Source organism: Anolis sagrei, chromosome 1 (genome assembly GCF_037176765.1).
Source record: "Anolis sagrei isolate rAnoSag1 chromosome 1, rAnoSag1.mat, whole genome shotgun sequence".
Lineage (NCBI taxonomy): Eukaryota > Metazoa > Chordata > Lepidosauria > Squamata > Dactyloidae > Anolis > Anolis sagrei.
Genome location: NC_090021.1, coordinates 228,163,420 through 228,177,089, shown reverse-complemented (window position 1 = coordinate 228,177,089; position 13,670 = coordinate 228,163,420). Strand labels below are relative to the sequence as shown.

General features: G+C 41.0%; 1 protein-coding gene across 17 annotated transcripts in view; it reads left to right on the top strand.

Moving 5' to 3' along the window:
* Positions 1-13,670, top strand: part of TNS1 (tensin 1) — a 354,414-nt gene that overhangs the window by 229,213 nt on the left and 111,531 nt on the right. For 16 of the 17 annotated variants that reach the window (XM_060773722.2, XM_060773736.2, XM_060773781.2 and 13 more), the window contains one exon: positions 439-480. In XM_060773722.2, coding sequence (XP_060629705.2) covers positions 439-480 — 42 coding nt within the window. Of the gene's footprint in view, positions 1-438; positions 481-9,700; positions 9,931-13,670 lie in introns of those variants that run through there. The other variant, XM_067473734.1, reaches the window with a different exon arrangement.

Sequence of the window (13,670 nt, the reverse complement as noted above, 5' to 3'; positions counted from 1 at the left end):
AGTTGGTTTCTTTGATCAGAAAACAATTACTGCATGTTTCTATGAGGTCAAGTAGTGCATGTATAGACTTTGCCATGAGTAATAAAGATGTGTGATCTACATGATTCTACATTGTAAACAAACTTCCTGGAGCAGATGTTTGGGTCAGGATTTATGTTGATTTTGAATACAATTTAACCAACTATTCCATGGCTGTATAAACCAGGAAAAGGGTGTGTTCAAGCTGAGATGGCAATATGAGGAACTCTGGTATGGTACTACCTGCTCTGTTTGGAAATGTCTCTCCAAGGGAATGTTTTCAACCAGGGGTAAGACCCCTGCAACACTCCAGATGGTGTTGAACTGCAATTCCCGTTACATTTTGTATTATAATTATGGAGAAGAACAAAGAACATGAACCGAGTCTTCATACTTTCCTTGTTTCTCTCCCTTCTATAGACATCCACTGAGGAGAGTCCTGCGAAGCATGTAGAAACCCCAGTAAGTATAATCTAATCAACTTCTATTCCAGAGAAATACAAGTGGAACTTGGGAAAGTTTTTTTTTATTACAATTCCCAGAATAACCTTTGTTGAATAGGGAATTTCTGGAATTGTTGTCTTAAAAGGTAACATTTCCAAGCTCTGAGTATATACAAGAAGATAAATACCCCAGGGGACCTGTCCTGCCTTCGGGTTTCTTCCTGTGCTCCTTTGTACTAGGAATGCATCTTAAGTAACCCTTATCTGGAAACCCAATTTCTGCACAATCCAGAATTGTTCCCATGGGTGGCTGAGATCATTATATCTTTGTTTCAATGTACACACTTTATTTCATGCACAAAATAATTAAATATAATTGGTATAAAAATTGCTGTCAGGCTATGTCTATAAAGACTTTTATATGAAATACAATTTTTTTGTTTAGATTTGGGTTTTATTTCCAAGATCTCATTATGTATATTCCAAAACTTCTCTAATTTTGATTGCTGGAAGTAAAATGACTAGCACTGCGGTCCTAGGTAAGTGATGCAGTTCAAAGCGATGTTCTCAACACATTCACAATGAGACATCATGTCCCCAAATAATAATAATAATAATAATAACAATAATTTCATTTTTTACTTGCCTCTCCTCATGGCTCGAGGCAGGTTATAGAATAATTAAAACACATTCACATTATAAAAGTACTACAAATCCACATATCCACAAAACTGAGATTAAACACAGGCCACACTTAAAAACTGGCTGGGTAGGCCTGCTGGAAGAGATATGTCTTTACATGGTTTTAAAATTTCAACAGGTGACCTAGGCTGTTGGAATTACCAGCAGGTCATTCCACAATCTTGGGCTGGCTGATGAAAAGGTCCCCTGGGTGATGGTTGCCAGTCTGGTTCCGGCAGTTTGGAGCAGACAACCCCCAGAGGACCTAATTGTGTGGGGCAGATTGTACGGGATAACCTCTAAACTCACAGCTGAAGTGCTTTCACAGATTCGAAGCACTTTTCTATGTTTAAACTGGGAGTGATAGGCACTGTTTACAGATGTATTGCTGACTGGTTTGGAAAAAATATAGAATAATGTCATACACTGTAAGTGATTTCATTTGTGGTTGGAGAAATTGCAGCTCATATTTGGACCTTGTGTGTTAGTGTCCTGAGAATCCCATATGCCTTATCTTTGTTTCTTGCCCATTTCACAATAACAATAAATAATTAAATAAATAATCAACAATATCCTTTCAAACAGGGTCTTGTTTGGGCCTATGAACACTCTTTTAATCAAATATCTGGCCCCCGGTGCTATTGCTAGGTAATCCGATGGACTTTGGAAAAGGACTCTTAAATGTTCGCATGATTGAAATTTTGCCAAACCTAGTTTAACTCTGACCATATAAAGGCAGGTTATATTTCATGCACATGACCTTTTTAATACCAGTAACTTGTTGACTTTCTAGTGGACAGGTGTGTTTTGAAATGACAGTGTTTCATAGTGATCTTGATGTGTGCTGTATGAGTCATACATTTGATGAAGGGCTCCCTTGTGATACATAACTGGCACCTGCCTATATTCTATTGATGGATGGATATTTCCTAGTCACAGTGCATGTCAATTAGGAAGCAATTTGTACTTTATTTACTTCACTTTGCTTTTTTACTGAGAGCCACCTCACATTTTGGGAACCACTAACAGATAGGAGGTACCCATGGACCTGATCCTATGGGGTACCTTACTCCTTTGTCTGGAGCAAAAGCGGCTAGTATTCATGAATGGATGGATACCTATACAGAGACAGATTAGCATGACCACATATCCAGAACACACAAGAACAAATGATCCTAAAAGAAAGTGATGGTGGTATTTCGTCCTGCAAAGTACAAACAAAACCAGGGAAATGCAAAATTAAATGTAATAAACAACATTGGGAAATGTCAGAAAACAGCTTTTCTCTTTATCTCACACAGCACAAAATTGGAAAGGCTGACAGTTTAGGAATGCTAAATAAAAACGTTCTTCCAAGTCCCCCAAATAAAATAATGCTCTAGCAAAGGGGAAAAGGATTCTTCTTGGAATTTCTGTATGGTTTTTTAAAAATTGAAGGATATATTTGGAGTGAATTTCTGCAGTAGTACCGCTTTGCAGTCCGTGGACCTCTTGACCATCTTTTCCAATAGATCAGGGGTTAGCAAGCATATGGAGGGTTAGGGTTAGAGTTAGAGTGTTGCATCTATCAGAGCCCAAATGTTTCCATTTTCCCTCTGCAGTTTCTCTTGAAATAGTGACTATATCTCCATTTTGAGAAGGATTGCAGTGGAGATTGAAGGCATTTGGGAGGAATGTGAGGTTTTGGAGTTCTGCAGAGGTGAGGTGTCTTGGTGGGAGTTATAAGGCTTTATTGACTAGATTATAAATAGAGAAAAAAGCTGGAACAGCTCAAAGACAAACAGAGGCAGGCAGACATATGATAAAAAGAGGAGAGAAGAGAGTTTTACAAAGGATGGCAGTGCAATAAAATTGTCCCAATACTATTTGATCATAGTTACTGTTGACCAAAGAACAAATTGAATGTTAGCAAGAGTAAACTAAAATACAATGCAATGCTAATAAACCATAATTTTCAGATGTAGAAATTTTAATGAGTAGCAAGTACCTTGTGTTGAGGTGTATGCTTGTTTAGAAGACACTCCTACAGTGAAACCTTTACCTCCCTGAACTGACTTGTGATATAATCTATAGATTAATGCTTTATGTTAAAAGAAGGTTGAAAACTGGAATTATGGGGGTTTAGCAGAGCTAGCAACTCTACATAACTACATTCACAGGTGGTCTGTTTGCATGTACTGTGTTTTGTAATGTCTGACTCAAAGAATTATGGAAAATCACAGAGAGTGACATTAGTTATTAGATAAATTCTGAGAAGCAATTTCTCGAATTAAAGAAGTAGCCATCTCAATCTGTGATCCTTCACGTGTAGGTTTCAACTGAAACAGGACAAGAAAGATGGATCACATTTAGAAATGGAACATCTGGATCAGCTCTGAGACATGGACGTTTTGTGAGATTCTAAGAGTATCTGGAAGCCGAACTGTTTTTATTTGGTGAGGAATGCAAAATGCCTTGCCCCAAGCCCAATGTCCTTGTACAACCACAAGGGTATGAAGAGGCTCTCTCTGGGAGAGGAGCCATCCTGATCTGTCTGCCAGAGGGGAGAGTGTTGTTATTTCCTTGGCTTGGGCCTCCTGCTAAAGCAATCCAGTAAAGCTGCCTAAAACACTGGGCTAGATGAAATGTGGGTGCAGGCCAATCTTGTATTAGCTGTGCCCCTTGTTATACTGGGATGCGATTGGATCTATTTTCAGCTAGTTCCATCTAATCCCTTGTAGTTGTTTTGGTACTATGGGGACCTTTGGTCCCATTGCCTGATGATGGAGGAAAGGAGGTTGGCTCTAACTTATGAGAATGATTTGCTCCCTCTTTGGCAACACAGTCTTAATTTTTAATAATCAGAATAGCTAAAGTCAAATCATGTGGATTTCAATAGAACAAGACTCCTGTGTGCTTTGGAAAAAGAAGTTTCTTCTGTTGCAGTCCCCTTTTTCCCATTCCATTCCATTCATAGCCTGTAAACATCTATCCAGGCCCCACCCAAAAGTTGAGTGGCTGTTCATTGCTATAGCACCCCTTCCTTGCTAAGCAGAGATGTCTTTCAGTAGACCATGGTTGGAGTTTTACATTTTTCCCTCTTTGATGAGCCATCAGCAGAATGTAAGAATTGATTTCTAAATCATTTTCCTATCCAACATTTTTTTTTACTTGAGAACACAATGGCTTCTAAACCCTGTGCTGAAGAACTTTGGAAATTTTAAAAGAATTCCTCATGGAGAAAATCATTAATCATGGGAGAGGCTTTCTTGAAATACAGCATTCCTAGTAGTTCCACTATTCCTTGGTAATGTGCAGTCATAGTGGCTTGGATCCTTGAAATTGTGTTGGCAGAAGGAGATAGCCTTTTCCTTCCCTGAAGTTCTGGCCGCCATCCTAAAATATGGCATAGGACGAATTGCTCAAAACCAAGCACAGACGACTTCCATATGCAAACAGGAAGAGTTTTATTTCATTACCCTCCAAGCAGCCACAAACTTCAGAAAACAAAATTCTTAGGACTGGTCAATTCAATATAAGATGGAAACCAGGAAAAAATGCAGTGCAGTACCACATACCTAAGCAGATCCTAGGCCAAATAGAGAAAATTTTATCCGTCTTCTAAAACGGACTTTTAATCAAACCTTTAGAACCTTTAAAAATTATCATGAGTGCCTTTTCTTTTGCCAGGTTACCCCCCCCCCCCAGACTTTGCCTGCTGCACAGACACCCCCTCCCCCTCCGGTCTCATCCAGCCAGGTCTCTTTGATGCAAACCAGGTCAACATGCTCATCCAGAATTAAATCCTAGATGGCAATTGGATGCTCTGGTCTCCTCTCCCTGTGCCTATTCTTGGTTATATTGGTCTGAGTTTGGGTATAGACATCTTCCCTATTATTCTTCTGTGGTTGTGTATGTTGGTGTGCCTTCAAGCCACTTTTCAATTTATGGTGACCCCAATAATTTCATAGGGTTTTCTAAGGCAATGGATATTCATAGGTAGCTTTGACAGTTTCTTCCTTTGAATAATAACTCATAACACCTGATATTCATTTACAGTCTCCCATCCAAGTACTAAACCTGCTTGGCAGCCATGGTCAAATGTGATCTGGGGCATTTAGGTTGTTCTGTCGCACGCTGGACCTGTAACACCTGTACTTTTCTATAGGACGTATACTTTAAGCCCAGCGGGAAGCCAGGGGGCCTCAAAGAGAGGTTCTCAGGGATTTTTCTGAAGTGACGGTCTTTAGAGTCTTTAATGATACAACAAAGTCTTTATTATGGAACAAACAACAAATCTTCAAAGGTTCAAACAACACTTCAAGGCTTTCTTAGTGTAGTCCTCAATGGACTGGTACCTGACTTTGATTAACTAAACTTTCTCTGTAGGAAAACCCTTTTTAATCTCTCCCAGGCTGCTTTCTATCTATGCCTCATTGGTGTGGGTGCTACTACCGATTCCAAATGCATCTGGGTATCGAGTAGACCTACCAGCCGAGGCTTGAAGTGGATCTGTAATGCTGTCCTCCCTCTGAGAATTCTTTGAAACTTCAGGGCAGTTTCCCCTCTGTTGCTGAGAGGCTGTGAGCTCTCAGCCTTGCTTTTGGGACCTTTCTCCTGGAATTTCTGTTTCTGTATCCTTGGATGTTATTGAGAAAGGAAGCTTTTCTATGGGACAAGCTGGTCTACGTCCTATAGCTTAGCTACCTTGTGTGAGACTGCCCAAAAAATGGCTCCTTTCCCTCCCAGAGCCCAGAACAAGGGGCGGAACCAAAGCTTAATTATGATGGACAGGAGGCCTGTCCTAGGACTGCAAGCAAACATTTGATACAAAGCAAATAAAGTTGGAGCTCCTGGTACAGCCGTACTAGCACAAGGTAACTTACTACTGAAACAGTGCTCCTCTGTTGCCATATTCAGGTCACAGTAATATGAAACCAATAATTTGAAAATCAGCATAGGTCTTCCTATAGTTCCTGGTGTGCAAGTTCTCCATGGGACCAAGTAATGATAAAAGAATTACAGGTTCAGGGAAGAGACGTCTCTGAATGTTTTTGAATGAAGGCTTCTACATTTGACCTGTTTGTGGTTTGTCAGTGTGGGTGGGATGTTCTACAATTGCTTAGGAACTGCAATGTGTAGCATTCTCTGTCTTATCCCTGTTAGCCAGGTGCAATTGCTATACTGGAAACAGGGAGTGAGGTGTCACCCAGGAGCTATTTATGGAAGCACTATTTAAGGAAGGGATGGGGAACTCATCCTACCTTCCCATATTAATGAGCAACTATTTCTATCATCCCTAATTATAAAACATACAAGGTGATGGGAACCAGAGGCCAACATCCTCAGGAGAGTCACAGATTTTCCAGTCCAGATTAAAAGGCCCTTTCGGTGCATCTGATTGAGTAAGAATAGCCATCTTTCATATTAATTTCTTGATCTCTCAATTTAACACAATCTAATCTGGATGGTTTTTTCCTGACTTTCATAGAATCATAGAATCATAGAATCAAAGAGTTGGAAGAGACCTCTTGGGCCATCCAGTCCAACCCCCTGCCAAGAAGCAGGAATATTGCATTCAAATCACCCCTGACAAATGGCCATCCAGCCTCTGCTTAAAAGCTTCCAATGAAGGAGCCTCCACCACACTCCGGGGCAGAGAGTTCCACTGCTGAATGGCTCTCACAGTCAGGAAGTTCTTCCTAATGTTCAGATGGAATCTCCTCTCTTGTAGTTTGAAGCCATTGTTCCGCATCCTAGTCTCCAAGGAAGCAGAAAACAAGCTTGCTCCCTCCTCCCTGTGGCTTCCTCTCACATATTTGTACATGGCTATCATATCTCCTCTCAGCCTTCTCTTCCTCAGGCTAAACATGCCCAGTTCCCTAAGCCGCTCCTCATAGGGCTTGTTCTCCAGGCCCTTGATCATTTTAGTCGCCCTCCTCTGGACACATTCCAACTTGTCAATATCTCTCTTGAATTGTGGTGCCCAGAATTGGACACAATATTCCAGATGTGGTCTAACCAAAGCAGAATAGAGGGGTAGCATTACTTCCTTAGATCTAGACACTATGCTCCTATTGATGCAGGCCAAAATCCCATTGGCTTTTTTTGCCGCCACATCACATTGTTGGCTCATGTTTAACTTGTTGTCCACGAGGACTCCAAGATCTTTTTCACACGTACTGCTCTCGAGCCAGGCGTCACCCATTCTGTATCTTTGCATTTCATTTTTTCTGCCAAAGTGGAGTATCTTACATTTGTCACTGTTGAACTTCATTTTGTTAGTTTTGGCCCATCTCTCTAATCTGTCAAGATCGTTTTGAATTCTGCTCCTGTCCTCTGGACTATTGGCTATCCCTCCCAATTTGGTGTCGTCTGCAAACTTGATGATCATGCCTTCTAGCCCTTCATCTAAGTCATTAATAAAGGTGTTGAACAGGACCGGGCCCAGGACGGAACCCTGCGGCACTCCACTTGTCACTTCTTTCCAAGATGAAGAGGAAGCATTAGTGAGCACTCTCTGTGTTCGTCTACTTAACCAGTTACAGATCCACCTCACCGTAGTTTTGCCTAGCCCACATTGGACTAGTTTCCTTGCCAGAAGGTCATGGGGGACCTTGTCGAAGGCCTTACTGAAATCCAGGTACGCTACATCCACGGCATTCCTCGCATCTACCCAGCTTGTAGCTCTATCGAAGAAAGAGATCAGATTAGTCTGGCATGACTTGTTTTTGATAAATCGATGTTGACTATTAGCGATGACTGCATTTGTTTCTAAGTGTTTGCAGACCGCTTCCTTAACAATCTTTTCCAGAATCTTGCCCGGTATCGAAGTGAGGCTGACCGGACGGTAGTTGTTTGGGTCATCCTTTTTTCCCTTCTTGAAGATTGGGACCACATTGGCCCTCCTCCAATCTGCTGGAACTTCCCCCGTTCTCCAAGAACTCTCAAAGATGGTTGCCAATGGTTCCGAAATGACTTCTGCTAGTTCCTTCAATACTCTGGGGTGTAGTTGATCTGGCCCTGGGGACTTGAACTCATTAAGAGCGGCCAGGTATTCCTGGACGACTTCTTTCCCAATTTGGGGTTGGATGTCCTCCAATCCCTCATCCACTCCATCTTGCTGAGGTTGAAGACTCTCTTTTTGTGAGAAGACCGAGGCAAAGAAGGCATTAAGTAGTTCTGCCTTTTCCCTATCCCCTGTCAGCATTGCCCCATCTTCTCCTCGAAGAGGTCCTATCGCCTCCTTGTTTTTCCTTTTTCTACTGACATAAGAATAGAAGCCCTTTTTATTGTTTTTAATGTCCCTGGCAAGTCTGAGCTCGTTTTTTGCTTTAGCCTTGCGGACCTTTTCCCTACAGGCGTTGGCTATTTGTTTGAATTCTTCTTTGGTGATTTCTCCCTTTTTCCACTTCTTGTGCATGTCTCTTTTGTGTCTTAGCACAGTTAGAAGTTCTTTGGACATCCATTCTGGCTTCTTTGCACTTGTCCTATTTTTTCTCTTTGTTGGCACGGTTTGCAATTGCGCCTTGAGTATTTCACTCTTGAGAAATTCCCATCCATCCGTAGCTCCCTTGTCTTTTAGTATCTGTGTCCACGGAATGCTGCTCAGCGTTTCCTTCATTTTTTGGAAATCAGCTCTCCTAAAGTCCAAAATACGGGTTTGACTTGTCTTAGTTGCGGCCTTCCTTTGTACCTCAAATTGCAGGAGCACATGGTCACTTGCCCCTGGAGGGGGCCCTCCGCATTTGTTAGGATGAGATCAAGAGTAGCCTATCTCTAGGAAAAGCTTCTCATGCTGATTTATCCAGCAAGGAATATTTTGTGTGTGCTAAGTAATGTAGAAGATTCCAGGTCATGTTGAAGGATGCATGATCTTATGAGCATAGAACTGGCCAAGTCTGTGTGGGTCTTAATTGCAGCTTTGTGTAAAGCAATAGTGGATTCAAAGCATACCCAATACCCACTTCATCTGCCAATGTTAGAAAGCTTATCTTCTATTATACCGCTTTTCTTGTTTTAGAACCCCATGCAGTGAGAAACCACGGAGACATGCTAACTTGGTGGGGTGCTCATGATTTGTGCATTGTTAATTGGTAATTGTTAAATGGAGAACAAAACTGAATAGCATTTGCCTACTTTCCTTTTCTATGAATCCAACTCTCAGGCTCATATCCTGTAATAATGATCCTGTTTTCTGATTGACTGCTGGAGCAAGGTGGCCCTTAGTTGCTTTGTCTGTAGCAAATTGTCACAGCTGCCCCTCTAGAATTAAAAGCAAGGTACGTATGAAATGGGAAAGAGGGAAAGGATGTGGAAAGCTATTCTCATTGGGATGCCAAACCTCACAGGAGTGAGAAGTTTTCATTCCCATCTTTCTGCTTGGGATTGGTTTCTGGACAATCTGTCTTCTGAACTTTAGTTCGCCTGGAAGCTGTTATTCCTATCAGCTGATATCTGCCTGACTTTTTCTCGTGGTGTGTGTGCATTTCAGGAAGGGGTGGGGCCCAATTTCCATTGGCAGTCACAACAACAGGAGAGCTGATTGTGGTTAGCATGTTGCATCGAGAGCTAAGCCACGGGAGTCTGAACCAGCAGCATCAAAGAGTGTCCATCTCAAGCATGGTGCCTACTGTGTGCCAGGCTTGTGCAGCCATTTAATCAAACACTGTCCCTTCATTATTGTGGACTTACTTGGCTTGACGCTTTCTGTAGTGAGGATTGGGGGAGAGGGATTGTTTTGGAGATTCCAGAAAGAATGGGCACCATGCCCTGGAAATGGATTAGCAAAACTGTTACTCTGCCCAAGGTAAGCCTTTGTTTAAGCTTGGATGAGGGTTTGTGGTTGGCAGGGGCAAGGGACAGTAGAGACTTGTAATTGGATTTTCTTATAGGAGGAGGTTGAGAATTTGTCCAACATTTCCAAAAGAGGGATTTGCATTGAGGGGTCTGAACTCCCTGGGAGGGACAGACTTTTCAAATCACTCTGCAGGACAGTGGAGAATTCATGGTAGCACAGAGGAGGATTTCCTTTCACATAGCACAAACTAATCTGTGTGGTTATTCAGAGCATTTAAAATCAGGTCTCAAAGATAGTGTTATAGCACAAGGAACATATATTTAATATGCAGGCTCATAGACATGTTACCACCTACACACTCACTCACTGTGCTGCTAATTTCCCACCATGGGAGAGGAAATGTAAGCTTATGTGTTAGTTTTGCTTTAAGACTGTCTTGCGTTTCTGTTTGTGAAAGAGAGTATGTTTTTGTGCTGCTGCATGCCCATGGACATGTGTTCACTGTGCATGAAAGACAGTTGTTATTTGTGTACATGAAAGGAGGATGCTATTGCCAGTGTCTGTCTGTGTGTGTGTTCTGGCTTGCTTTAGGTAACATGTTCTGCATTCAATTAGGAGAAGAAATGCTTCCAAAATTTTCTTTATTATTCTCTGGGTTTTAGAATTTGAAACTGCTGTTTTGCTGCTGTGTGCCTTCCAAATTTCTAATTTATGGTAACCATAAAACAAACTTATCATAGGGCAAGATTGTTCAGAAGGGGTTTGCCTTTGTCTTCTTTTGGAGCTGAGAGAACATTCGTTGCCAAGGTCACTCAGTACATTTAATGGCCGAGTGGTGATTTGAACCTGGTCTCCAGCATCATCACCCAACACTCAAACCACTATGTCCTGCTGGCTTTCACAGAATTTTGAATTACCTGGTCTTATTTCTAGTGTAAATCAGTGGCCTAAGGAATTGTCTAAGGTTTTAAAAAATGTTTTTTAAACCACTTTTATACAGAGTTTATTCATTGGTCTTCCACATGTACCCCATGTTAGTGATGTGCATTAGAGCAAACCACAAAAAACAATCTTTCATGTGATATGGGATGATCAAGACAATGTGTGGTATTTGGCCAATGAACAAGAATGTCTTCATGCCTCAGTAAAATACTGTAAAAACGATTGATGCTTTAACAGTTCCAAACTGCCCAGAGAAGAGTGAGCAATTTGTTAGGCTCCCATTTCAGTATGGAAGTAACCCATTTTGCACCTTTGGAGACTGCCAGTGGGATGCAATTTGCTTTGGAAGCTGTACCATTCTGAAAATGGTTGTGATGCTTCTGAAAGGGGAAAACATGCCCTCAAGGACATGTGTGCCACAAAAATGTGTAGATTTAATATTTAACAATCCATCAATTCTCTCTTTCAACTATAAAATCAGGCATAGAAAATAAGTGAAGTAGACAATGCCATTTAAAAATATGCACATTTTTTTTTCAATGTGCATGGGAGTGTAGACATTTAACAGCATGCTGTGGGACTCAAGGTAGAACAAGGGGTAGCAGTTGGAAATTCAGCAGGAATACAAGGATTCACATGTTCCTGTATGTGCCAGTCACTGCCAACATTGGGTTCGGAATAGGGAACTGTATGGATAAGCTGAAGAAAATAGAATCTATTAATGCCTTGAATTCATCGCCCTCACTGAAACCAACATCTTGGAGGAGTGGGATGCAAAAGCAGAATGAAATCAGGCAACAATATAGTAATGAACATGTGAAATGCACTTACCTTAAGTATTCCTTGCTATTTTAAACTTTTTTAAAAAAATTCCCAAATCCTGGATTTCAGTATTTAAAGCATAGTCCTGTGTGGGATTGCTGTTTCTCTGATTTAAAATGGTCATCAGAAGCAATTTCTGCTTTGACTCTTTTGCTCATTCATCCTCCTGGATGGAAAGGGGAGAATATATTAATGTTTTGCATATTTACATCTCTTTTGACATCTGGCATAGTCCATTAGAAAGAGTCTATTAACTTGCTGATGTTGCTTTAAAATGAATTGCTCTGGAATTGTTATATTGCTGAAATTTACATTATTAGACGCTATGAGCAGTTATGGGTGAATGTGCACATTGCTATAACTGTTGCTAGTATTGTCAGACCTATTTTCAACCTGTTCGATTTCTTGTCACTGATCTATATTAAATATGTTCAGGCAGTCCTCAAGTTACAAGCATCTGACTTACAAACGACAACAGGAAGTGAGAGAGATCTACCCCTTGGAAGGGAAATTTACTCCTCTAAGAGTTATCATGGGAAAAAGGTGTCTCCACTCAAGTTTTCTTACCCATTTTTGTTTCCATAACAAGCCAATTTTTTAAAAAATGATCAGAAATTCTTTGAAAAGGGGCAGAGACAGGAAAACAAACACCACAGGCACGTTAATCCTTCCTTATGCTATCAAAGCTTGTGTGTGTGTGTGTGTGTGTGTGTGTGTGTTTGGCTGGAGTTACACTTAACACATTCTACTTAAGAACGAACTTACAGAACCCATCTTGTTCGTAACTTGGGAATTGCCTGTATGTGATTTTCAGTCTCTTCTACACCTCGTGATGTTGATATTAGTGTGGATTCTACAACCAAGGACATCCTTATTATCATTTGGTCATAGGATAATCATCTTGTGATGCTGAGACAGTTGCTGTGTTATGATACATCTTGAAAAATCTGTGGCATAGCAAGATCGCTCATGTTGTACCACAGATCTTAGTCCCCTGCATATCTTCCTACCTTTAGAAGATTGAAAGAAGATCTGTCTTATCAAAGTGAATCGAAGTGATCAAGGCCAATGGAGTGAATACTAGCAATTTGCTTTGCATGGAAAGAGAATCCCTCTTGTGAATGATGTAGTAGAGCCCTGGCTCATAGGGTCAAAACACCATCACTTTTTAATAAGCAGGAATATTGATGACATCTGATGCCTTTTCCTCTGTTTTTCCTGTACTCTGAGTTTAAAATTATGAATTTTCCTGAAACATTACCTTTGTGTGAGTTATCCCTGCTGCAGTACAAATAATTATACAAGGTGTTTCAAAAAGATGGACCCAATTTGAAATTGCTATATCCCTGCAACCATGAACAGGAGTGACTTGAGAAACTGCAAGTCACTTCTGGTGTGAGAGAATTGGTCATCTACAAGGACATTGCCCTAAGGATGCCAGAATGTTTTGATGTTTTACCGTCCTTGTGGGAGGCTTCTGTCATGTCCCCACATGGGGAGCTGGAGCTGACAGAGGGAGTTCACCCACACTCTCCCCGGATTCAAACCTGCGACCTGTCAATCTTTAGTCCTGCTGGCACAAGGATGAAAGGGTAGGGCATAGAGTTTTAAATGACTACTGCCAGATGACTCTCCCTGAGTAAAAACATCCCCTAGCCTCAGCCATTCACAAGATGGGTCCCCTGCAGCATGAGGCCTAATAAGATATTCTCAATTTTTGGGATATTATCAAAAGATTTTAATAAAACTTGATAACTCAGTAAACCATTTACAACCTTTTGTGTAATTGTAATATGTTGCCATCGTGAAATATACTGCTTTGAAATTGAGTCTGCTTTTGCTCTTGAATGTCCAAATAAAGCCAATTTGTTCTGTAGAAGATCCACTGTTGCTAGCAATGAGATATTTTAGAATTGTTTTATTCACATGAATGGGCAGTTGCCTGTACAAGAGTATTTTCCTTATGTGTTTGACTATGGGACTGC